At 35.4% G+C, this 24,442-nt stretch overlaps 3 protein-coding genes across 3 annotated transcripts; all 3 read left to right on the top strand.

Annotated features, from left to right (window-relative positions):
* Nucleotides 1–311: 311 nt before the first annotated feature.
* On the top strand, nucleotides 312–6,704 carry LOC122601010 (disease resistance protein RUN1-like). Its single transcript, XM_043773788.1, has 2 exons — nucleotides 312–793; nucleotides 5,726–6,704. Exons 1-2 carry the CDS (start codon nucleotides 312–314, stop codon nucleotides 6,702–6,704), a joined length of 1,461 nt encoding a protein of 486 aa, XP_043629723.1.
* On the top strand, nucleotides 6,705–9,651 carry LOC122598901 (disease resistance protein RRS1B-like). The gene is made up of 5 exons (XM_043771381.1): nucleotides 6,705–6,818; nucleotides 6,904–6,975; nucleotides 7,954–8,178; nucleotides 8,281–9,054; nucleotides 9,198–9,651. The coding sequence occupies exons 1-5, from the start codon at nucleotides 6,705–6,707 to the stop codon at nucleotides 9,639–9,641; spliced, it is 1,629 nt and encodes a 542-aa protein (XP_043627316.1). The 3' UTR covers nucleotides 9,642–9,651.
* LOC122598902 (probable serine/threonine-protein kinase PBL28) lies at nucleotides 9,651–23,007 on the top strand. The gene is made up of 7 exons (XM_043771382.1): nucleotides 9,651–9,858; nucleotides 9,937–10,034; nucleotides 10,361–10,456; nucleotides 10,565–10,666; nucleotides 17,569–18,570; nucleotides 21,234–21,327; nucleotides 21,433–23,007. Exons 1-6 carry the CDS (start codon nucleotides 9,792–9,794, stop codon nucleotides 21,279–21,281), a joined length of 1,413 nt encoding a protein of 470 aa, XP_043627317.1. The 5' UTR covers nucleotides 9,651–9,791; the 3' UTR covers nucleotides 21,282–21,327; nucleotides 21,433–23,007.
* The last annotated feature ends 1,435 nt before the right edge of the window (nucleotides 23,008–24,442 follow it).

The following is a 24,442-nucleotide window of genomic DNA, read 5'->3' as shown; positions in this document are numbered from 1 at the left end:
TAAAATATAAAATATGTTAAATTATATACAAAGTCAACGAACCAATCATGTAAGATATTGTTATTTACATTATATAAAAATTAAATTTATTTACTCTAGTATATAAAATATGTTACATTATATACAAAGTAAACGAACCAATTATGAAATTTAACACTTATAATACAAAGAGTGTCATTGAGTTGCAAAATCTAGGCACTTCAATGGCTTTTAATATAGTTGACGCGCCCACCACTCAAATTGTTCATGAGACCGAAGACTTTTCGTAGCCTTTAATATATCTTTCATCCAAGCAAAAACTAGACACTGGAATGGCTTCCACTTCTTCCAATACATCCCCAGTTCCTAACAATAAAGTTTGCAGATATGATGTGTTTCTAAGTTTTCGAGGCGAAACTCGTTTCACTATTACCGATCATCTCTATGTTGCATTACAAGATGCAGGACTTATCACTTTTAGGGATAATGATGACATTGGCAGAGGTGAAGATCTGCAGCCAGAAATTGAGAGAGGAATTAGAGAATCAAGAGCATCAATTGTTGTACTATCTGAAAAGTATGCAAATTCTAGATGGTGTCTTGACGAGCTATGTTTGATCCTTGAGCAAGCAAATAAGCGAAGACATTTTGTTTTACCGATTTTTTATAAGGTTGATCCCTCACATGTTAGGAATCAAGAGGGAAGTTTCGAAATAAAGGTGAAATGCAATACAAAGTGGACACAAGGTAACGTTGAAAGGTGGAAGGCAGCCCTCAAGAAGGTAGGTAATATGGCTGGCGAAGTTGCAATTGGGTATGTGTCTATGTTCTTCGTATACTATTACAAGAATATATTTCAACAGCCGTAATACTACTATTTGTATAGGTGAATGGTAAATCAATTCGATCATAAAATTATGACATATAGAAAAATCAAGAGGCAATATTAGGAAAGTAGATTAGTTTCATATGTCAAATTCTTAAGGTTTTAGGTTGATTTTTAGGCATATAAGTTAAGTTGATCAATATTTTTCTTTATATAAATATACGTCTACATACATATGCTTATCACCTCGCCGTACCCGAGTGATCGAGTCTTGTTGTATATGTATATGTTATTAGATGATAGTTATATGATACTACTAGGTATCTAACTTATATATTAATTTTTTAATACATAAAATTCATAGGGCTCAAACATTTATTTATTAAACAAAAATTATTAAAATATTAACATGTGAGGGTAGTTGCCGTATAACATTATATCCATTTCTCCCATGTATTATTATTAGTTAAAGGTACTACGTACTTGGTTGATAGTTAAAGTGTAATTAGTAAATAATCTCGTCTTTAAGCGAACCTCAGGGTTCATTTTATGGTTATTGAAGTTAGTGTTTTTTAAATTGTTATGGTATGAAATTATAAAGGCAAATTTGGACTACATCAAAGTCGTGGCTTTCAAGCAATATTTTAAAAGTCGGACCAAACATTGAATCAATATCACAATATTTTAATGATTCGACCTCAGACCGGATTTTTAAAGGAAAATATATATTTCAAAGCAAACATAATAAATTTCTAACTTAAACATATTATAAGTTCAATCAATATAAATTTTACTATAAATTAGTTAATACAATTCAAAAAATTTTTAATATAAAAGACGTAATCACACATCCAATATAGAATTACTTGATATTTTCTCCATCATAAAACTAAAATCTATAACCTTAAAAGCCAAGGGAGTAAAGAAAAAAAAAACATATGGACAAAATTGAGACACGTTACTCCAGTAACATATATGAGCTAGTTTTGTCCAAGTCATTTATCTGTACAACTAATTAATCAACCCTGATTAAATCCTGCGAATTACAAATATGTATTTTTTTTTACAAATACAAGATAAAAATATTTGTAATTGGTTTACTATAATCTTAACATTATTGAATTTATATAAAACTTTGAACATTATAATCATTTGAAAAATTCAAAACACTAGTACGTATTGTATATTTAAAACATTGGACACTTAGATTAATACATATATAAAACTAGTCTTTAAAAAATTAAAAGTCGACAATGTTAAGATGTAATGAGCAAGTACTAATAATAGACGATAATGCGAATCAAAAATATGTAAAAGAAATTACATCAAGTTAAAACTGAATGTGAAGACTTGAAAGGAAAAAAAGGAAATTAAAAATAATTAGTAAATTAAAAATAATATATTATATTAATAAAACAAAATTTTGATGATGTCATCTTATTTTAAAGAAGACTTCTTAATATACAATTTTAATATATTTATGACATCATCCAAAAAAATTTAAAAATTGACATAAAAAAAGGAAAATGAAAACTTATTTCATAATATTATGATATTAAAGTTTTTAGTAGATAATCATGAAAGGTTTCTATTAAAATAGAAACAAATTTGTAGATCAAAATTAATTATTATAATAGTACCATTTTGGAGTTAAAGGTATAGGATTTGAATTATCATTAGATTTTTAACATAGCTAATGTGATGTATAATTGTTATATGTTATGATTTTTAAAAAAAATTATAATTTTAACATCGCTCATTCAAAATATACAATATAGTAGTGTTCAACATAATAAGAAGTTAAACACGTTCGTTGTGTTGTATCTTTATAAATTCAAAGTTTATGCGTTTAATTACACACAACTTTTTATATATTTATATTTATTTATTATATATAATAATAATAATAATAATTATTATTATTATTATAATCTTTTATATTAATAAAATAAGATTGTGATGATGTTATTTTATTTTGAGAAGACTTTTTCATATATAATCTTGATTTTTTTTATGACATCATCTAATAATATATAAAAAATTATTCCAAAATATCGTGACTCGTAAAAAATTTTAATATTGTGACTTGTAAAATATTTTTAATAGATAATCATAAAAGGTTCTATTGAAATATTTATTCCCATGTTTAAGGACAAAAGGTTAGTAACTTACTATTCACAACATCTTCGCCTTCTGATCATATTCTTTCTCTTTCTCATTTTTTGTGTTGCCGATATATCCAAAAAAAACACACACACACACACACACACACACACAATAGTTAAACGAACACATTCACAAATGGCAAAGGTGATAGATCTATGGTGGTGCCACTTGCCAAACACGATAGGTGGAGTTGCAGCGGTGGTGGCAAACGTGAAAGGGGCTATTCAAGTTTGTTTGTGGCTGCATTTTCAAGAAAGTTGTACCATTCACCTGCTCTCTCGGTCTTCACTGTTGAGTTAGTTGATTAGAATGCTGTCTTAACATAAGTTGACTCCTCGGACTGGTAGTGGAATAGACTTATCTAGCCGGTAAGTGATTTTGCTTTTATTCATCTTGTTAATGAATGGTTTATTAATGCCTCATGCCTTAATGGTGGTACTGATCACATGACACGACACTGCATCTTCACATATATGTTTCCTGATAACGCTGTTTTTGCTAAACAGTGTTATACTTAAATGCCTATGGGTTAAAGGCTAAAGTTCATCATGTTAATGTGTTTAATCTAACTTGATCATTTGAATTGTATTATTTTATTGTATTATGACAGTAGGGTTACAGTTTATATAGAGATTAAATTAACGTTTGTTCTACATTCTATTAAAGACATGATTTCAACACCGTTTTAACGGTGTGAAGGCTAAGGTTGGTTTTCAATTTATGAACAATTTAGTGTGAAGTTTTTTTTGTTTTTGGTCTATGAACAATTCTGAAGTTTTTGGTTGTGCGCTTTATGGGTTTTTGAATGGATCTTTGGTAATTTGAATTACATTTGTTTTTTTTAGTTAAGTGCACTTTTTTTTTTCTCGTGTCCTGCGCCTTCTTCTTTTCCGCATTTCGCGTAGGTCATGTCTGAGGTATTTGCGCATTGAGTGCGCCCTACGCCTTTTTCAACTATGATTTCTTTCAAGACTTCTGCAACCTTCAAATTAATTCATGTTCGTTTAACGGATCTTTACTCTCTACCTACTCGTAATGGTTTCAGGTATTTTCCAACGATAGTTGATATTTTTGTCGCTCCACTTGGACTCATATGTTTGCCAGTAAGAATGTCGCTTTTTAAACCCTTACTGCTTTCATTGCTTTGAGAACCATTTTAAGACCACTGTTAAATTTATTTGGACGGATAATGTTTGGGTTCTAAGATATGATAGCAAAACGAATTCTACTCCAACAAGGGTACCATACATCAGGCCTCTTGTAATGCCACATCCCAACAGAATGGTGGTGTTGAAGGCGATCATAAACACCTTCTTTAAACTACTAGAGATCTTTCTATTAGTCCAATCTTTCCATTTGTGATTGGGGATATTACATCTTATGTAATGTTGACAAATGAAGTTCCTTCATATGACGATATCCATTCTTTTTGCTGTCTTTGTTACGTATCCACCCTTAAACATGCAAGAAGGGATATAAAATGCCTTGTTCTTAGCTTTGCCCATTGAGTTCGCCTCGCGCCTTTGATACTATGCATATTAGCACCTCACTCATCTGTTGAAGTATTTAAAGGGAGCTACTGGTTAGTGCATTTTGCTTATTCAAATTCCAATTGGGTTACTTGTCTTGTTACTCGCCATGATTATGTCATTTTATTTTGGAGATCTCGAGTGATTTGGAAATCTAAGGAGCGGTCTACTATTTCTTGTTCTTCTCCCGAACATGAATATCATGCTATATGGCTGTTGTTTTTGCAGCTATAATTACATGGCTGGTTAGACTACTAAAAGAGTTGGGATACCCTAGTCTGTCACCGTCCAATATGACGCTCGGTTTGCATTACACATCATTAAGAATCCTGTCTTCCATGAGCATAGAAACTCATTGAAATTGACTATTACTCTAGAATAGAAAAGGTCATGGAAGGTCTCATCAATCTTAGCTACCTACCAACACAAAACCAATATACAAAACCAATATACTGATGTCCATACAAAGATGTTGCCTTCAACTCAGTTCGGCTATTGAAGATGGGGATGTCAAAATCACGGGTGTACAAATATGTTTTAATATATGTATATGTTATTATTAGTTAAATGTCTATGATATACTTAGTTGATAGTTAGAGTATAATTAGCAAATGATCTCTTGGATTAAGTTAAGGGTTTATTTTTTGGTTAATGAAATAATTAGTCTTCAAGTTCTCTCAAAATTATCATTTTATACAAAATTAATCTTTCACAGTGGCCCTAGAATGAATTGATTAGTAGTTTAGACTTGCAAAAAGTTGAATAGATAACTAAAAAGATTTTACAATGAAGAGGTAATTAAAAAGTGGCTTTATTTATTTGTACCTCATGCATGAGAGATTGTGAATGTTTAAACTTAATCTAAAATCAACAAAGGCTAAATGGTTTATACGTAGTGTACATAGATAGCTATTTATTTATATATAAGCCTCGAAATTGTGGCTTGAGTGTATTAGCTTTTTAAGAACAAAAAAGCGCCTTTTTGTTGAGATTGTTAGATGATAGTGTAATTTGTGGTTCAACTAGTTAGATTAGAGGTCTTAGGATCTCTTATTCCGCGTGTTTGCTTGTAACTCTTATTTTTGTATTTAAAAGAGCTAGAGAGTTGAAAGTTACATCTTGTGCTGAAAGATGTTGCTATGCTTAGATTCTTACGGACGTGCATGGAATTGGATTTTTTTTTATATAAAGATATAAGGGACCACACTCTTGTGTTTTGATGCAGGCCTGAAACGAAATTTTTGAAAAAAGTTGTTCACATCATTGAGAAAAGGCTTGATCTCAAAGAAGTTTATCGTAAAGCCAATCTAGTAGGAATGGATACTTGGCGTAAGGAGATCGATTATTGGTTAGAAAAATCCAATGCCCAAATACTAGCAGTTTGGGGAATGGCAGGAATTGGTAAGACGACTTTGGCCAGGCACACTGTCTACTCTAATTGGGAAAGTTTTGTAAGCATCAGCATATTGGAGGACATTGGTAGTAAATCAACAAAACAATTGCATAAGCTACAACAAAAGCTTCTTGAAGATATCTTACAGGGCAAGAAGAGAAAAATCCCCAGTGTTTGGCAAGGTACGAGTAAGATCGAAAATGCCCTAAAAACAGAAAAGGCACTCATTGTGCTTGATAACATTGTCGAACCGAGCCAATTGTTTGCCTTAATTGGAACTGGAGTTAAAACACAATGCAAGATTATAATAACAACAAGGAAAAGTAATCCAAATAAATGGTTTGAGTCTGCAGCTCGGTGGTGTCAGGAACTCGAAATGAAATCGCTTGATAAGAATGATTCACTGGAGCTGTTAAGTCGTCATGCTTTTAGATCCCAATATCTGACCGATGGTTATGACCGTCTTGTAGAGAAGGCACTATGGTATTGTGAAGGAAATCCACTTGCTCTTGAAGTATTGGGTTCCTCCCTATCTCAGAATAACAGGCAACTTTGGGAAAGTAGATTGAATTCGTTTGAAAAAGAGCTTCATGCTAGAATTCATAGTGTACTGATAGGGAGCTATGAGTCCTTGCCACTTGACTCAGATAGAGAATCGTTTTTGCATATTGCTTGTTTCTTTGTTGGCATAGACATAGATTATGTAGTGAAGATATTAGAGCCTGATTACTCGGCTTTATCTGGAATAGAAACCCTCTTTAAGAGTTGCCTTCTTTCGGTTTCACCAAACAAAAAACTAATGATGCACTGAATGCTTCAAGAAATGGCAAGAACAATTGTCTATAAAGAGTCACCCAAAGACCCTTCTAAACGTAGTAGAGTTTGGAGAGATGAGGAGTCTTATGATATGTTGATAAAAGGAAAGGTACGATAAGATGTAAATTGCAGCATATTTTACCTTTCATACCTTCTTAGTTTGATCTATATACGTTTGTCATCCTTTTATTTAGGGTACTGAAAATATCGAAGGTGCTCTTGACATAAAGCTGCTAAATCAAGGAAAAGCGCCGCATGCGTACAAGGTAAGTTGTCCAAAGCTAGTTTATGATTTTTCCGCGGAATAATAAAATTTTGGCGGTTAAATGCTCAATGTATAGTTGATTTTAATGTAAATTAGGCTTGAATATAAATATTTAATGTAGAAATTAGGTTAGCGTGTGAAAAAAGTGTATTGTTTGTTTTGACAGTTGGGAGCGTGAGGAATGGTGGTTGTGGTGTCGTAGATGGTGAGTTGGTGACGACGGCAGGGGGTCGGTATAGGGGTGGAGCGTATTGTACGTTTTTTTGTTTTGTTTTGTGTTTAGGGATGGGGATAAAGCACTGAGGAACTCAGTATCATGGAGGAATAATATGGATTGATAGGGATTATAGATATAGGGGTGTTTATACTCGAATAAGAATATACGTGGAATTGTCTAAACTACCACTCATTTATAAATAGAATCACTAAGTTATGGTCTAACACTCAAGATTTATGAAGCTTTTCCAAGTCTTAGTACAGGGACATTGGTATTTACTAGCAGGTTACACGCACAAAGGTGTCGGGGCGAATATTTTCTAGGTGGTATTGAATGACACCTTTTAGAGTAGTAGTAGATGAGTGGGGCAGTTTCGACTTTTCAAGTTCTTAAAGGCTTAAAAGGAAGGGGGCAAAATGTTTTATTAGTTATGATAGGTATATAATCATATAATTAAAAATTCAAAAGGGAACGAATAAAAGTACCTTTTAAACTCGGCCACTTAAATATAGTTTAACCTTCAAAGCTAAGACATAACTTTTGAACAGACGTATGTATAATTCGAACTCTTTTTAGGAGTTATTCACGACAATCTTCAGCCTTACGGCTGCTTACATTGCTCAAAATTCAGCTCAGTTTATACACATTTGTTTAATTACCAGATAATAAAGCTTGTGAATTTTGTTTGGCATTCTTGTTTTAGTATAGCCTCAGAATTTCAAAGTTAACTGGGCATCATATACTTCAATGTTACATATGCAGTCATCAAACCTAACTACAGCGTCATTTAAGAAGATGGACAAACTGAGATTGCTCCAGCTAAACTGTGTGGGTCTCAGTGGACCCTACAAGAATTTTTCAGAACAGTTAAGATGGCTCTGCTGGATTGGATTCCGTTTACGAGCCATACCTTCCGACTTGTGCATGGAAAATTTGGTGGCTATAGGTATGAGCTACAGCTACTTGGAAGAATTTGAACCACCTGTGGTAGGGAACTCAGCATCCTCTTATTTTAGCTTGTTTCCTCAATTTTTCGTGGTCTTTATGTGGAGGCATAGTTTGCACTAATTCATATTACTTTGGAAACAGGATCTTCATTCACTCAAGATTTTGAACCTAAGAAGCTCAAAGGATCTACGCGAAATCCGCAATATCTATCGACTCCGTTATCTTGAGATATTGATTCTCTGGGATTGTATAAGTCTGACTCACGTAAATCTTGGAGGTCTTACTTGTCTTGCTTTATTGAATTTAACAGGGTGTAAAAAGCTGTGCACGAGGGAGGAACTAAGTCAAAAAGGGCTGTTGCAAAAAATAAAAAGAAAATTAAGTCAAAAAGGATCATCTCTTCATTCCATAAAAAGTACCCAGCAAGCTTCCTTCCTTTTGCCGCAGTCAATAGAGCGGTTATATCTAATGAACTGCAATCTTAGTGACACTGATTATTTTCCGCTTACTTTTAAAGACCAATCGCTTTTGATATACTTGAATCTAGTCAATAGTCCGTTTGAGTTCCTGCCTAGTTACAATTATCTTAGAGGTCTTAGGGTCCTTGATGTCAGTGGTTGCAATGATCTTAAAGAGTTGCGATGTCTTCCGAGTACACTTGCGGAATTGTACATTTATTACTGTATTAAGTTAAATATAGTTACCTTTGAGTCACATCGATTCACATTGCAAGAATTTGGCTATGAAGGCTGTGTCAATTTGTGTGAAGTTGAAGGCCTTTTCAAATTGATACCAGTAACCAAGCTTGAAGAATCTGATTTGAAACACATGACTTGGCTCAGATCATATCAAGATCTTAAGGTGTGTTTGGTTGGAGATGCTGAGCTTACCAAAGGCAGGAGTTCATGTGTCCAGGTTTGCCTTTTTAAAAAAATTATATATATATATATATATATAATACACACACACACACACAAGCCATGCATACACACACACAAGCCATGCATACACACGTACGAACGTACTATTAACTGGAATCCTTTGCTTCTGTGGTACAGATGCTGTATGAATTCAATATAATGAGCACATCTCTGCCAAACATAAAGAATTCAAACATGATGCCTGATACCGATTACACGTATACATCACAAGATACTGGTTACATGTATACATTACTTGATACTGCATTCATACTTGATTCTGACTTCATGTATACACCAACATTGACATTATTGTCTTTTCAAGTGCCTGCATGCCCAGAGCACAGGAGGCTCGAAGGATTAATCATAAGTTTTCAATATAAGGCACGAGGTGAAGATTCGGTATGGTTTGCTAAAGTTAGCACGCCTAGTGGTGTTAACTTGATGTACAACCCCAGAGTCTTTGGCAAACCTGATGAGGTTGGTATTTGGTCAAGCTATTGGCCAATTGGGAAAGCATTACATAATGAAGAGACAGTTACTGTGTCTATCGTTGTGATCAAGGGTCTGGATATAAATTGATGCGGTGCAAATCTTGTGTACACTGATGAAGGAGCAGATGAAACCTTGCAAGTGAGCAAAGAATGTATAGCAATTCTTGGAGAAGAGTTTTCTGAATTTCAACTTAGCACAGGGGCTTATTATCTATGTCGCCGTGATTTTTTTGAGTTAATGGAGGCTGGAAAACTCACTCCGGATTGGTTCAGGATTTTAGTTGATAATAAAATTGACTATACAGGTACGTACTTCCTGTTAAGCTAATGTTGGGTGTTATTGAAATTGAGCTTTACATAGTGGAGGTTTATACTTGTAACAGAGGTAGGAGGATGGAGAATGACTGGTAAACCAGAGCACCCATATCAATCATATACAGAATTGAAGACCATTGGATGCATCATGTATGGTCCTGCAATGGTAAGTCTGCAAGGAAATTAGTCTAGGTAGAATTAAGCTACTATATATCTCGATCTAATCCTTTTCAGTTTTCGATATGTTTTTTCACCGTTCAAGACTGATTGATTTTTTTTTATTCTAATACCTCCCTTTGTACTTTTCAAAATGATTTCTTCATCGTTCAAGTTTAATAGAATTGTTTTTCCCTTTTTCATTACATGAGCTAACTGAACCATTATAATTTAGTTTAGTCTTATGAATTCTTATTTTGGTGGTTTTAGGGTGTATGATAATCCAGCTTTGATAACTCCTCTCATTTTTATTTTTTTTGGGTTAAAACAACACAGGAGGAAAGTTGCAAGATTACAAAGTTATCGAAATCATCTCTTGATGATAAAGTGATGGAGTCCACAACTGAACTTCGTAAAGCAATAATACCAATGGTAATTGATTATATACAGGTTTAGTAGATAAAAGGAATAAACAATTTAACCTTTATTTGTGTAAAATCTTAGCTCCATCCTCTCATCCTAAAACTTTACAATCCATAGGATATCGTCATAAATGAGACCATGGCGTCTACCTCAAGCTCGCTAGCTGACAAAATTCAATCTTCAGATTTAGTATCTGACTTCAGCATATGGTCTCTAAAGGTAATCCAATATTATACATTTATACTTGGCAGATACAACAAAGTAGTTTAATATATTCAATTATTCTTACATATTCACAATTAGGTCATATGATAGCTTGAACTCTTTACTTTTCATCTTGAAAAAGTTGAAATAGCTGCCTGAAAACCATTGAATAACTACACTTTATCACTATAACTATAGAATAGGAGTAGCTAGATTTTAATATAACTATACTTTAGCTAATAATAATAATAATAATAAGGTATGCGTGTAATTTAGGAGTAGGGGTAGATTAGAATGCCGTTCTTAAAAAAATAAAATAATAATAAGGTAAGTTATCATGTGATTGATTTATATAAAAGTAATAAGAAGAACATACTAATACCAAACTCATCAATGGAAAGATAAATAATATACTTAGGGAATCCATACATCCATAACGTACGGGTATTAAGACTAGTTAACCGTCAAAGTGATAAAAGATAACAACAAATAAATGAGAGCTAATGTTAACATCCTTCCCTAGTAAACAAACATATGTAACGGCTAAGATTGTCACACCTCGCCTAAGGTGGGCCCAAACAGAGGGTGACTTTTTGAGAGCACAATGCAAATTATAACAAACTACCTCTAAATGAGACGTTTTTATTATTAAAAGCTGCTTTATTCATTACATAGTTATAACAAGAGTTCATAAATTTTGACAGAGATTTTCTATACAAAGCAATAATAATACTAGAAAACCTCTTTTTGTTCATAAAATATGCAGATGTGACTCTTAGAGCATGCTCCATTGATATACCTTAGTTTCTTGAGAATAGACGCGAAAATACGTCGACAATAAAGTTGGTGAGCTCATGGGTTTACCATAAAAGTTCACATGGATCACAAGAATTTTAGTAAAAATGTTATAGATTAACAAACTAATAGTTTTGTATACTATGCCTTGCCGATGCCTTAACATATTGTTACCCCTTAAGTAGTGTTTCACTCAGACACTATTCGTTCAAATATTATATGCCCGTTTCCCCCAGCTAGCATGACTAGCCCAGACAGGGTGTCAACCTCGATAGTACTATCCATAATATGAGCTCATGGGTTTACCATAAAAGTTCACATGGATCACAAGATTTTTAGTAAATATGTGATAAACAAACCAATAGTTTTGTATGCTATGCCTTGAGTGCCGATGCCTTAACATATTGTTACCTCTTAAGTAGTGTTTCACCCCAACACTATTCGTTCAAATATTATATGCCAGTTTCCCCTAGCTAGCATGACTAGCCTGGACAGGGTGTCAACCCTGATACTACTATCCATAATATTCGCGCAATGGTTTTATGGCTCAAGTTACCAAGGGGATTTCATGAATGATTGTTACATAGGCATACACAAACTATTAAACCACTTGTATCCATAATTGAGCAGTATATTCTCACCCGAAAAATAGTTTAAAAAGGGGTCCATGAAACTCACCTTGACAACAAGGGTATGGTTAATAAGCAAGATAAGATTAGCCTCGACGAAATCCACCACGAACAACAACAAACTTGGTTTACTTGGGACGGTTACTGAATAAGGATGAGGAAGACAAGATAAGACTAGCTAGTGAATAAGCTACTTGTAAGCAGCATTAATTTGGTTTATTTGGGACGGTTTCAACAGGGATGAAAAGGGAGGGATTGGCTGGTCATTTCACTAGAATCAACTTGTAAATTTTGTCATGCTATAATATTTGTCATGCTTGGTTGGTTGCTTGCATAGTTTACTAGTTCATTGATGTTTTAAGGACATTAAATCTAAAGGTTATAATGATGGTTTAGCATGCTAATCTAGTTTCTTTAAATGATATATTCATAAGTAGGACAACACATCAATAATCAAGATGTCACATTATTAGCTGAACTAGTTTATTAAGCTAACAAGTAATTGAGATGATAATTATAATTGTTGTATTGATTTAGAATAGATTACGAGAGAATATAGAAAGGAAAATGATTTACATCTAATACCCTCTAACTAAAGACTAATGATAACCCTAGCATAACTATGGTACTAATCGGCTAGGGTATATAGCTGCAAACACTAATACGCCCCCTCAAGCTGAGGCCGGGGAACGACCTGTAGCTTGGATCTTAACAAGTTGAACAGGTCAGTTGGAAGTGGCTTTATGAAAATGTCTGCAAATGAATTGAACTAGTAAACCCCCCTTAGCAACCTTCTCCCGAACAAAATGATAATCGATCTCCACATGTTTTGTACGAGCATGGAACATAGGATTGGAGGAGAGATAGGTTGCTCTTAAGTTATCATACCATAGAACTGGAGGAGAGTTAGATACAAAACCAAGCTCGCGCATTAGAGATTCAAGCCACATTATTTCAACTACTGCATCACCCAATGCTTTGTATTCAGATTCAATAGAAGACTGAGAGACTGTTTTCTGCTTGCGTGCTATCCAAGAGACAAGATTACAACCCAAATAAATTGCAAATCCACCTGTAGAGCATCTATTAACCGGGCAGCAAACCCAATCCGCATCAGAAAAAGCAACAAGATGATTCCAAGAGGTGTCGGTAAAAGCATGAAGAGTGGAGCTTGAGGCGTGCTGAATAAGTAACCCAAAGTGAACCGTGCCTTGAAGATAACAGAGTATTCGTTTGACAGTGCTCCAGTGATTTTCAGTGGGTGAATGCATGAATTGACAGACCCGGTTAACAGCAAAGGTGATATCGGGTCGCAAAAGCATTGCATATTGTAGAGCACCAACAATTTGTCGATACTTACCCGGATCTGAAAATTTTGGGCTGTCATCCGAAGTTAGAACTGTGGAACTACGCATAGGGGACGGAACTGGTTTGGCCGTAGACAAGCCGGTACGCTCAAGAACTTCAAGAAGGTACTTCTGTTGAGAGAGAATCACATCTTTGCCCCAACGAACAATTTCAAGACCTAAGAAGTAATCAAGATCTCCCATATCTTTCAATGCAAGTTCGGAACTAAGAGCAGAAATTACATGTTAGATAACACCGTCGTTGTTTCCGGTAACAATTATATCATCGACGTACACAAGTAAATAGAGAACAATGGCTTAACATTTGTAAATAAACAGAGAGGGATCAGTTTTGGATCCTTTAAACCCCAAACGGTGTAATGTAGATGAGAAACGAGTAAACCATGCACGGGGAGCCTGTTTAAGCCCATAGAGAGACTTGTGGAGCTTACAAACATAATCTGGTTTGGTGCTGTCAACAAACCCTTGTGGCTGTTTCAAAAAAGTATTCTCCTCTAGTTGCCCGTGTAAAAAGGCATTTTGCACATCAAGTTGTCGAAGTGGCCATTGACGAGTTACGGCCAAAGAAAGGACAACTCTAATGGGCGTTGCTTTTACAACGGGGCTGAAAGTTTCCTCATAAGATAATCAACACCTGTAGTTTGAGTGAACCCCTTAGCAACCAAACGTGCTTTTTTGTCTGGTTGGAACATCTGTTTTGTCTTTCTGTATCCTGTAAACCCACCTACAGTCAACAACATTAGCCCTTGGAACCGGGGGAACAAGAGACCAAGTACCATTACTAACAAGAGCGGAAAATTCCTCAACCATAACACGACGCCATTCGATATGTTTGTTGGTAGCGGTAAAGGTAATTGGTTCGGTAGTGGGTGGTGTTAGGTTCGATGAATCTGGTTCGGTTGTTGTTTTAGGTAGGGTAGAAGGCTTGGTCAATGTATGATATGAAAAGCTGATGGATCGAATCTGGAAGTGGGCTTTGGATTCTGCCGAAGATTAGATGGCCTCAGCCTAACTGGTTGAGAGGAATTAGGCTGTTGAGCTGGTGCAGGCACGCTCGGTTGGGTGAGGGAGGATGATGAAGTGGCCGGAGGAGCAGTGGGCTGTTCCGGAATAGTAGGTCCTACCATAGTAGGAATTTCCGGAAAAGGAATAGGTGGGTTATGAACCATTGAGTGGTACGGTTCTGATGGTGGTGCCGGAGAGAGGGTTGGTTTTGGTTCAAAGGGAAAAATGATTTCGTTAAAACGGACATGGCGAACCACATACACATGATCAAAGGAGGGATCGAAACAACGATACCCATGGTGAACTGGACTATATCCAAGAAAGATACACGCATCAGCGAACTGAAAATCCATTTTATGAGGATTGTAAGGACGTAAGTATGGAAAATACTGGCACTCGAAGACTTTTAGGAAGGAGAGATCCGGAGAACAATTGAAAATCGTTCAAATGAAAAGGTGAGAGATGACGATGTGGATGGCATCCGATTTATAAGATAAACTGCAGTGTCAAATGCTTAGTGCCAGAAACGTTGAGGAACAAATGACTGAGCGAGGAGAGCAAGACCGGTTTCGACAACGGGTCTATGCCAACGTTCAACTGTGCTATTTTGTTCGCTTGTGTGAGGGCAAGATCGTCGATGAATAATGCCAAGCGAAGCAAAATAGGGAGAGAGATTACGAAATTCTCCACCCTAGTCATTTTGAACACTTTTTAGTTTTGTATTGAATTGACGTTCCACCATTATCACAAATTGTTTAATATCTGAATAGACATCAGATTTATGTTTTAAATGGTAAATCCACATATTTAAAATGATGATCAACACACAACAGAAAATATCTATCACCGTCAAAAGATAAAGACGGAGCAGGGCCCCAAACATCACAATAGAAAAAAAGTTAAGGATATTATTACTATGAAACGATGAGCTTTTTAAAGGAAGTTTTGAGGACTTTCCTAATTGACATGAAGAAAAAATATCTTTAAAAGATTTGTCTGAAACCCGAAGTAAATATCGAGATAACATATGTTGCAAAATTCGAGAATGTGGATGCCCTAAACGTTGATGCTAAACCGATGCGGGAGCACATGTGGCAGAAAAAACAGTCTTTGGGATTGAATGAAACTGAGGAAGAACTAGTGAGTATAAACCATTCTTACTTGGACCTGTGAGTAGCATAGTGCGTGTAGATATGTCCTTCACACAAAAGAAAAAAGGATGAAATTCAAAGAAAACATTATTATCTAACACATAATTTTTTTACAGATAGCAGATTATGTTTAATTTGAGGAACGTGTAAAATGTCGGTTAAAGAGAGGGTTTTGGATGGTGAGAAAATTTTAGTGGAACCAATATGAAGAATGGGTAAGCCCTTACCGTTGCCAACATGAAGATTGTCATAGCCGGGATATGGTTCAGGTGTCCCGATGCTTAAAAGATCTGGTGTAACATGGCTGTTTGCCCCCGAATTGGGCAACCAATTGTTGCTTGATGCTTGAGACCTGTTGTCGGCAAAGTTAACTTGTGGTCTACTACGAAGAGCAGAAGTATCTCTGTATGGGCACTCAGAAGGAAGATGACCAATGTGACAACGATAACAGTTACCATAAACCTGGTTAGTCATAGATGCCTATTCAAAAGAGCCACGACCACGTGAAGGAAACCTACCAGCAGAGTGACGACCATGGCCACGGGCACAGGAAGATCCTCGGCCCCGATTAGAACGATTTGTGAATAAAGCCTGAGATGAATTGGGAGTGAGACGGTAGCCAAACTGAGCTGCCAATTGTTGGACGGCAAGAATCTGGTGCCGGACTTTGCTGGGATGATCCGAACGGTGTACGAGTGACTGGTTGCGGCTGTTCAGAGGAGATGGTGTTGAATGCCGATGGTGAGATCTCGGTGGACCATATAGACGTGGTCGGATAAAAGAGCCGGCAGATTGGTTAAAGAAACAGGAGTTTCACGACCGAGCAAGTTGGATTTTAAGCCGTTGTATTGGTCGCGTAGACCAGAAACAATATGCACGACCAAATCTTCTTCTTCCATAGGTTTTCCAGTGTTGCATAAATCAGTTGCCAATGCTATTGCTATGGCCCTGCTATGTCCCGATTAAGATAAGCAGTAGGTTGTTCATCACCTTTCATCACGATCCGCATCAGTTGTGTTTTAATGGTATGTTCGCGAGGCCGTGTTTGAGGAGCATGACCGCATTCAAGATTTTCCCATAATTCTTTTGAAGTTGAGCCATTAACATAATGAAAAGACTCCTCAGAAATTGTTGAAATCAGAAGGGTGTGAATATGAGCATCATTGTGTCTCCATACTGCAAAATTAGGGTTGGGTTGGCTGGATGCCGGACGCTGATTGTCACCCAAACCAGAAGCGGGGATGGTGATGGTGATGGTGGCGGGAGGACATGGAATGGTACCATCAATGTAACCGTACATGTATCCGATTTCAAGGAAGGGTTGAATCATAGTCTTCCAATTGTTGTAGTTTTTAGGTTTGAGGGTGTAAGGGAATTTGTGATTCATGTTGGACGCCTTGTCTTGAGAAGAAAAAGCAGCAAGGAATGCCATGTGGCGGCAGAAAAGGGTGGTTTGCGATTTTAGGGTTTGGGTGGTGGTGGTGGTGGTGTGGGCGAGGGGTGGCGGCAATTGTGTGCCCGGCTGTGATACCAAATTGAGATGATAATTATAATTTGTTTTATTGATTTAGAATAGATTACGAGAGAATATAAATAGGAAAATAATTTACATCTAATACCCTCTAACTAAAGACTAATGATAACCCTAGCATAACTTTGGTACTAATCGGCTAGGGTATATAGCTGCAAACACTAATACAAGTAGTCATATTATATATACCTATGTTCTACATTAGCCTAATCTACTCTTAATCAAGTAAGTTAAATTTTGAGGGTTGTTATAAAGATCTACCACAATGGCTATGCATGGAATAACGATTACATAATGTTTAACTCATTTATACTGTTTGGCTCATTTGATGATTTACAAATTTAATGACATTATTACATGTTATTTCTCTTCCTATTAGAAATTTTTGTCACTAGTTGCTAGCATATATTTCAGCACTCCTCTTTTTTCTTGCGCGCAGGTGGAAAATTTGAAACATATGGAAATTCAACTTGATGACATACGGGTGGCGACAAACAATTTTAGTGAAGCATATTGTATTGGATCGGGGGCATATGGGAAAGTGTATAAAGGAGAACTTTATCTTTCAGATAGAGTAAGTTCGTTGGCATTAGAAACCATGAATGTAGATAAATTACCCCGGAAAAGCACTGTTGCCACAAAATGCAATATACTTCGCGTAGAGCTAGGGAATAAAGGGTTCTTGGCCCAACTAGAATTGCTTAGTAGATGTGAGAATCCCAACGTACTCCGTCTTTTTGGATTTTGTGTTGACGGTCCCGTAAGGATTCTTGTGTATGAGTATGCTTCTAATGGAAGCCTGGATAATTATCTCAATAGCACGGACAAAATGATTAATCTTACGTGGGATCAACGTTTAAAGATGTGCCTCGGTATTGCATACGGATTAAATTACCTCCACAAAGCAGAGGGCGACAAAAGAATTACAATACACGGTGATATAAAGAGCGATAACATTCTTTTGGATGAGAACTTGGAGGTCAAGATTGCTGATTTTGGTCTTTCTCTATTCCATCCTATAAATCACTCGGAAAGCACTATACATATGAAGAACTTTGCTGGAACAAATGTGTATGCAGATCCAGAATACTTGAAGACCGGTAAATTGAAAATAGAATCCAACATTTACTCTTTTGGAGTAGTTTTGTTTGAAATCCTATCCGGGAAGTCAGCCTATGATTCATATTACACCAACCAATATGAGATGGGGCTTGCACCTGTGGCACGAGAGCACTTTAGTAAGGGAACAATATTGGAAATGGTAGATGCCACATTAATGAGTGAAGCTCATGAACTTGGTTCTAGACCAAGGATAAGACCACATCCACATTCCTTGGAAACATATTGTAAAATCGCGTATGAATGTTTGGCAGAAACTCAAGCCCATCGTCCAAAAATCGATGCCATCATCAAGGAACTTGAGAAAGCATTACATTTTCAAGTAAGTCAATGTTTCGAAGTTATGATAACATTTTATGTATATCTATACTATTATATGAAACATGCGTTCATAGTTGATGAATAAATTGTATTGTTGAATTAAGGATGTAAAGAGATATAACTAGATACATAATTACATCAAGACTCTCTAGTTTATACTTCATACATTATAATCATAGTCTAATACTCCCTACAAGCTAAGGCCGTGGAGCGCTTTAAGCTTGGATAACATAAATTTATATAATGTAAGTGCCTTTGTAAACAAATCGGCAATTTGAGCATTAGTAGTACTAACTGAACTAACAACTTCCTTTGTGCGACTTTCTCACGAATGAAGTGAAAACCAACTTTTACATGCTATGTATGGGCATGGAAAACTGGGTAATAAGTGACCCCAACATTGTCACACCATAAATTAGGAGTTGTACTTGTCGGATATCTTCTAACAATGTTTCAAGTAATGTGAACCTGTTTAATATGAAGTTGAGCAATATAGTTTATTATACTTGATACATTATGGTCATAGTCTGATATTTGTTGTCTTAAAATTTGAGATTTTAAAATACCAAAATTGCTAGATTGTCCCTTAATTATCTTTATTGAAAGTACATTAAGTTGCAACAAAATTCACATTAAACAATTCTTTTTAAAGAGTCAAATTTAAAAACATAAACCTTTCTTGCACCATGATGATGAAAGGCTGCAGTGGAGTCGGTTACTTTCACCCTAAGTTGTGTCTCTTCAAAAAATTTTGTTTTTAAAATCTTACAAATTTAAGAAACTGTCCATTTTCAGGTATTGCATGAGTAGAATTCTAGCTCTATTAATTTACTTGATCTTTAGTAGTAGCCCCCAGTGATACGTTCATTTAGTATAACGTTAAAAGCAATGTTAGATTTGATATGATATTAATTCCGAAATTATGAAGCACAAGCTTGACCTGATATGTACAAAAGGACACAAAATCTAGTAGTTATTAGACAAAATGTTGTTCAAATTATGTTAATTTCTATATTTGGCCCATGATTCAGTTGGATTAGGTATATGGATATTCTAGCTAATTTTGTATAGATTAGGCCCATTGTATAGACTGATTTGTTGGAATATATGTTTGTCCCATGGTCTATGTAGCATTAACAGGCTATTTGGTCCAAAGATTATGGGGACTTTGATGGAAAGAGAAGTTCTCTTTTCATGTTACCATAACTAAACCATCCTGATACAAACCAATGCAGATTTGTATCGATAAATAAACGTTAGAGCTTATTGCCTATATAAATTCTAATCCTATAGCTTGATTAGCAAGCTAACTAAATAATATAAAAGATATCATAAGATATCTATAGTAAATAGAATACTTTCCTAATCATAATAATAATAAAACTAATATTATATTACTAAATAATAATAATATAAACTTCCCGCAGATCCATATCATTACTCCCGCCCTCAAAACACACCTTGTCCTCAAGGTGTGGCTTCAAAAATTGCTTCATGGATTTCCGGATCCCATGGGTAGTCATCATCATAATTCACTTCGCTTCCAACTTCTCTCCCGTAACCAAATTTCTTCTCTACGAACTCTTGTTTCTTATCCTTAAAGACAACAGTCATCCGCATATCTATTGCAACATGTTTCTGATCAAAAATCTCTTTTGCTGTTGTTGTTATAGGTGACCAGCCCCAAAGAAATGTAATAGAAGACTGTAGCACATAATTATATTTGTTTTGCTTTAAAACATGACTACCAAGAACATCTCCATAGTTCTCACTGATATCTTTCACCACCGCTGGTTGAGCAACCAATGTGTTTACTTCCTTGAGCTCCCTGCTTCTTTCTTCATGGTGTGATTGTGCTAATTTTGTACTAGTGTCTTCCACTATATTGATTTTTTGATCGCTTTGTTGGGTGGAATGTTGTTCATTAACAACACTTGTCTTCACAACCGCTTTGGTTTCACAACCTCTAGCAGATTGAGTACCTGCTACAACGCCATCAACACCAACCGATGAGGGCCAGTCAGACACATCGCAGCCCCTCGAAATCACAAGCTTCTATAATACTGTCATGATCTCATTGTGTTGCCTTGCACGCCTTTCCATGTATTCCTCCTGTTTCCTACTAAATTCCTCCGTCTTTGCCCTGAACTACTCCATCTTTGCCTTGAATTCCTCCATCTTTTTAAGTTAAGAATCAAAAAGACAAAACCACAGGTTGCAAGATCTATGGCTCTGATACCAATTGATACAAACCAATGCAGATTTGTATCGATAAATAAAGAAAATAATAAGATAAAAGTGTTCTTGCAATTCGAGAAGCAAGGAACTCCGAAAAGTCTTAAAGACCTCAATTCAATTCATCCATAATAAACGTTAAAGCTTATTGCCTATATAAATACTAATCCTATAGCTTGATTAGCAAGCTAACTAAATAATATAAAAGATATCATAAGATATCTATAGTAAATAGAATACTTACCTAATCATAATAATAATAAAACTAATATTAAATTACTAAATAATAATAATATAAACTTCAGCAGATCCATATCACATCCATAATTTGGTTTAGTCTTATGACTTCTCATTTTGGTAATTTTAGTGTGTATGATAATAAAGCTTTGATTAAATCTTTCACTTTTTTTTTTTGTAAAAACAATACAGGAGGAAAGTTACAAGATTGCAGAGTTATCAAAAATCATCTCTTGTTGATAAAACTATGGAGTCGACATCTGAACTTATTAAAGCAATACCACTGGTAATTGATTATATCTAAGTTTAGTAGATAAAATGACTCATTTAACCGTTCTTTGTTTAAAATTTTTAGCTCCGGCCGCTCATCCGAAAACTTTTCACTTTACAGGGTCTGGTCATCAATGAAACCATGGCGTCTACCTCAAGCTCAGTCTTTGACAAAATTGAAATCCCAGAAGCTGGGGTAATTGAAGATGCGGATTTATACAATTCAGAATCTGATTTGAGCAGTGATGATTTGTGTTGACCAAGAATCAAGGACAAATAAGTCCAGATGTGGACGTTGTGGGCTGAGTAAAAGTAACCATTTGAAGACGTGCTTTTCAGGGATTTTCTGCTTAACATTTAAGTATCCCCTCTATATAGCATGTTCTCTATTGTTTTTTAATTCAATTAATCAGCCAAATACCATTGTAATATGTGATAAATAAGCATTCGACTCGATGAATAAAGTTAGAATATTTCCGCTATATTCCTCAATTCATCTAACTGTTTGTGGGAAAGAAACCACTACTATGGTACTGCTCAACAAATAGAAGGTGATACCGGCCGAGTAAATACAAAGAGCCCGAATTAAAAACCATATTTAGATTATTGGGCATCCAATCACATGACGGGGCTGCTAAATGAGGTGTTTTCAGAACTTGGCGAAAAGATCACTGGCCGAGTCATATTCGGAAGCGGATTAAAGGTTGAAATTCAAAGGTTAGGGCACAATGTTGTTTGATTGTAACTTGTAAGAATGTAGACCAATTCGTATTACCAAATGTCTATTTTATTCCTGCATTGCACAACAGTGGTGGGTCTTGGTCAGATGACCCAAGACGGGTATGATGTGGCAATGAGACAAATTTATCTAAAAATGTATGACGACAATTGTAGATTGGTGGTAAAGTTGAAACGGTCTGCAAACAGGTTGCAAAATGTTCTACCAACACCCGGTAAGCCAATCTGTTTAACCATGAATTTAGAACCGAGGGAATGGGTTTGGCATGCCCACATGGGTCATGCTAACTTTCGTGTACTACAACCAATGGCTCAAAGGGATATGGTGGATGAACTTCGAAATGAAGCCAATTGCGGGTATTAGGTTGGGGGGAGTGCTTCACCACCCCTCCCCGCTTTTTCTCCTCCCCGCCCACTCCCTAATTGCACGGAATGCTTCCCCGTTCCTTCCCACCCACATAATGCCTAAAGACAACAAAAGACAAAATAGAAAAAGGAACATAAGGTGGAGATGGAGCCGGTGACCGCCCTTCCCGCCTATTAGGTACCGGTACCACGGGGCGGTGTTCCCTTAGGTACCGGACCGGTACCTATTCCCTCCCCGCCCGACGAAAGTTAACCGCTCCGTACACTTCATAGCAAGATGGAGTAATGGAGCATCGTTTGGCAATGACAAAGACTCTGCTAAAGACAATGAAAGTACCTGACACGCTTTAGGATGAAGTCGTTAGGCACTCCGTTTTCTCTTTGAATCAAATTGTGACTAAAACCTTTTCCAACTCTAACTCCATATGAAGCATGGAAGGGCTTGAGGTCAATGATTGAGCATGTCCGAATCTTCGGGTGTGTGAATTGAATGCTGCGACAAAGCTTAAGTGATAAATACATGTATCATTTCTTTGAATTGACTTAACAGAAAAAAATGAAAAATTTCATGTACATTTTTACTTCAAAACTATACAACTTGTCGATGTAGGTTTTAATCCGAGTTTCTTTCTAAAGTATAAGTTTCAAATTATTCTTCGCTGTAATTTAATAATTTTTGGAAGGCGTTTTCAAAAATTATTTTTGCGAAAAGTTTGTTGAACTCTCGTTGAATATGTTCCAAGGCACAAAAAACAATATAAGTGGACGCAACCTTATTACGATTTACGTGGACATAAATCATGAATGTAAAAAATAAAACTTTGTTGGTCCTCAAGCGCTCGAGGATTACAAGCACTAAGCTTGAGAATCGAAAACAGTCCTTTATGACAATTTTTTGTAAACTTAAAAAACCAGAGTATTTTGATATATTTAAGATATTTTTTTGATTATATAGGCTATTTTCTCTTTCTTGTATAGTTGAGGTAAGGGTGAGCAAAAACTAAACCGTAAAACTGAAAAAACCCCAGAAAATCGAGCCGAAAATCAAAAACTGAATCAAACCGATTGGTTTAGTTTTGGTTTTCCAAAACCGAACGAATCGGTTCGGGTTTCAGTGTCATATGCAAAATCCGAAACGAAACGAACCGAACCGAAACTATATATATTAATATATATATATATATATATATATATATATTCTTATGTTTATGATTAATAAAAAATAATATAAATATAGATTATTGTAAAAATTCAAAATATAAGTTACTGCTTTCTTTTCACAAGAACAATCCATTATAAATGTGGGTTAAAATTGAAACTTATTTATATGTTGAGGCTAAAATGAAATTTGTCTCAAAATGTTACTTAATAGTTAAAAACTTAATCATTGAGTCAAATTTTATGCTTCTTTTTTAACTTAATAAACAAAAATAACCGTTAATCACTTATATTTTACTCAATACATATATAAGTTCTTTATGTATTCAGTAACTTAATATATTCAACACTTAATCATTTAAAAAAAACGGGCCCTTAATGTCTCTTTATTTAACAAGTTCGTAACTATAGTTTTACTTATAAAAACCGAACCAAAACCGAAACGACTCGAACTCAGATAAAAATCGAAAAACCAAACCGATGAAAAAAACCGAACTCATTGGTTTCACAAAATGAAAAACTGAATCAATCGATATGGGTAACGGTTTTGGGCCAAACCGACCAAAACTGACCATGCTCAGCTCTAAGTCGAGGACTCAAGAGTAGAAGAAACAAAAAAGTCAAACACGAACAAATCCCCTCCACGTCATCACACAACTTACATCTATATTATATTATAAAGAAAAAGTATTTTATTTTTTGAAGTTTTTAAAAATATGTAATAATTTAATTTAACACCTTTTTAAAATTTTCACACACATTACCCTTTTAACATGGGGAATGATATTGCTACAACATAATTTAACCATCTACAACAAAACCTGCATTATATAGTTGTATATTGTACAATAAAATTTGTACATTTGTTG

The sequence above is a fragment of the Erigeron canadensis genome, chromosome 5 (genome assembly GCF_010389155.1).
Source record: "Erigeron canadensis isolate Cc75 chromosome 5, C_canadensis_v1, whole genome shotgun sequence".
Taxonomy (NCBI): Eukaryota; Viridiplantae; Streptophyta; class Magnoliopsida; order Asterales; family Asteraceae; genus Erigeron; species Erigeron canadensis.
This window is presented reverse-complemented; position numbering and strand designations above follow the sequence as displayed.